The sequence below is a fragment of the Prunus avium genome, chromosome 7 (genome assembly GCF_965620075.1).
Source record: "Prunus avium chromosome 7, drPruAviu1.hap1.1, whole genome shotgun sequence".
Taxonomy (NCBI): domain Eukaryota; kingdom Viridiplantae; phylum Streptophyta; class Magnoliopsida; order Rosales; family Rosaceae; genus Prunus; species Prunus avium.
The window spans coordinates 24882911-24885239 of NC_142290.1; the positions used below are offsets into that span (position 1 = coordinate 24882911).

The following is a 2329-nucleotide window of genomic DNA, read 5'->3' on the forward strand; positions in this document are numbered from 1 at the left end:
AGGTAACAAAAAACAAACAAAACTAAAACCTCTAAAAGCTCAAGGGCTAAGTGAATATGAATCAAGTATTTGTTTTTGTTTTTGTTTTCGTAACCGTGATAAGTGTAAATACGTGTATTTACCAAGTATGGTATAACAAGAATGTATTTTTCCTTATATGTTTTGTATTAGGTTTATTATTAATTCCAATTTCTTGCATAGCAAGAGAGGCCAAAACAAGAGTTTATAAACCAGTGGAACGCATGTGGGCAAGAGCATAGCAAAATATGACCCAGATGCGCACACAGACAGCCTAGCCTATCAAGCGAGAAAGGGAAAGCGCCAAAGCCACAGAGAGAGAGAGAGAGAGAGAGAGAGAGAGAGAGAGAGAGAGAGAGAACAAAAGGGCGGATGGGTTTGATTGCAAAGGCCAAGAGCAACAACAGCAGCAGCAGCAGCAGTGAAAATTGGGGTATGGGTTTGCTTCTAGTTTTCTTTCCAGAAGACAACGGCACAGCCATTGTTGACAGAAGTAACATGCTTTTCTCTTCTTCATCGTCCTCTTCCCCATCTCCTTCCTCTTCATCTTCTTCTTCTTCATCAAAAACATGCACAATTTTCAGACGAACCAATTCCAATAATCTCCTTTTGTCTAAAGCCCGATCCACAATTTCCATCTGTGCCTTTTTGGTCTTCATCACCCTTCTCCTCTTCACCCTCTCAACCTTTGAACCCACAACCAAGCCTCACCCACTCATCACAACAGCCTCCAGAAGATTTCTCTCCCAAAAATCTCCACCCACCACCAACACAGGCCCCAAATTACTCAATAAACCCAATGCCACCACAAACCCAAATCACAGCTTCCTTCTCTCTTCCTCTTGGTTTGGCAAAATGTGGAAGCAAAAACAAACCAACCCAAATCTTGCTTCTCGCCGCCACCAATTTGCTCTGCAAAAAATGGGCACTCTGTACAGGCGCGGCACGAGAGCCATGTCCGATCTTGTGGTGGGCCATGTCCAAGAGGACGTCACCGAAGACGACCTCCGCTTGTTTCTGAGGCTCCTGCACAGGTCCGGCCTCACATCCAAAGCTGACGTGGCGCTCATCTTTGCTTCTTCTTCTTCGAGATTTGGCTCTGTAATTGCAGAGGAGGACGACTCGTTTTTCAAGCTCATTAACCATTACAAGGAGCTGAACAGGACGAGTCGAAAACCCAGTTCGGGTTTCGACGTGGCTCCGTTTCTGAAGCTCGAGAAGAAGCAAATTGAGGAGCCTCTGTGGGGGAAGAAGAGCACTAACTCGGAAGCTGAGTTGACTCAGTTGAGTTACGGCTCGGTTGTCGGGTTCGAGGCCGGTGAGCTTGACCCGGAGAACTCGCTTTCCGGGTTTCTAGACCACGTGGTCCCTATGAGTCTACGAAGGTGGGCTTGTTACCCGATGCTTCTCGGCCGAGTTAGAAGAAATTTCAAGCATATTATGTTAGTCGACGTCCAAAACTCGGTTGTACTCGGCGACCCACTCTGCCGAGTCAGGCACCATAGCCCCGAGTCGGTTCTGTTATTCACAATGCCACCTGGTAAGCATGGAAAGAAAAACTCTGAGTCAACTCCGTCCCACGGTCCCGTTAACTCGGTGATTATCACCGGCGGAGCTCGGGGTATCCGCCGGCTGTCGAACACCGTGTTGACAGAAATCGTTCGGGCTATTATGCAGCACAAGAGGAAGAACTCGGTCACGGAGTCAGGAATTTTGAGTCAAATTGTTGCCAACGCGTTCGTGGCGAAGAACATCAATTTGGTAACATCTACTGAGTCAATTCCGGACCCGAATTCACTCGGCGCAGCGACTGGGTTGTCGGGTCACACTATAATCCAACGTGGTAATAGTAACGCTCTGGATCTAAATTCTATTATTATGAAGCAAATTTGTTTATCAGAAATAGATACTTCTGTCTATAGGGATTGTCAGGAAACAATAAAATAAGTTAGGGGAAAAAATAGAAATCTTTATTAAGATGTTGTCAAAAAATTTCTTGCTTTTTCTTTGTTAATTTCTTCCCTCCATCCATGGCCCCAATTTTTGTTGTTACTTGTTTATAATATTGATTTAGCAATAAATTAAATTCTTGTGTATTTTTACTTTTGTATGGTGATGTTTTTGTGGTAATTTTTTTTTCTAGTAGTGGCAAGAATTTTTGTAGGTTGAGCACAATTCAAGCAAATACAATCAAATAGTAATTAGAGGGTCCAAGGGAGAAACACTTACATGCTATTACTGCCAATCACAGTATGTCACGTATAATAACTTTTTCACGTGACATATTGTAATTTTCCGGGAATATTTCATA

At 43.8% G+C, this 2329-nt stretch overlaps 1 protein-coding gene across 1 annotated transcript; it reads left to right on the plus strand.

The window, feature by feature from the left end:
* Positions 1–242: 242 nt before the first annotated feature.
* On the plus strand, positions 243–2114 carry LOC110756170 (uncharacterized). Its single transcript, XM_021957561.2, has one exon. It carries the CDS (start codon positions 391–393, stop codon positions 1963–1965), a length of 1575 nt encoding a protein of 524 aa, XP_021813253.1. The 5' UTR covers positions 243–390; the 3' UTR covers positions 1966–2114.
* Positions 2115–2329: the final 215 nt, after the last annotated feature.

Coding starts and splice junctions, on each gene's coding strand:
- LOC110756170 (XM_021957561.2), top strand. CDS start 391: ATGGGTTTGATTGCAAAGGCCAAGAGCAACAACAGCAGCAGCAGCAGC.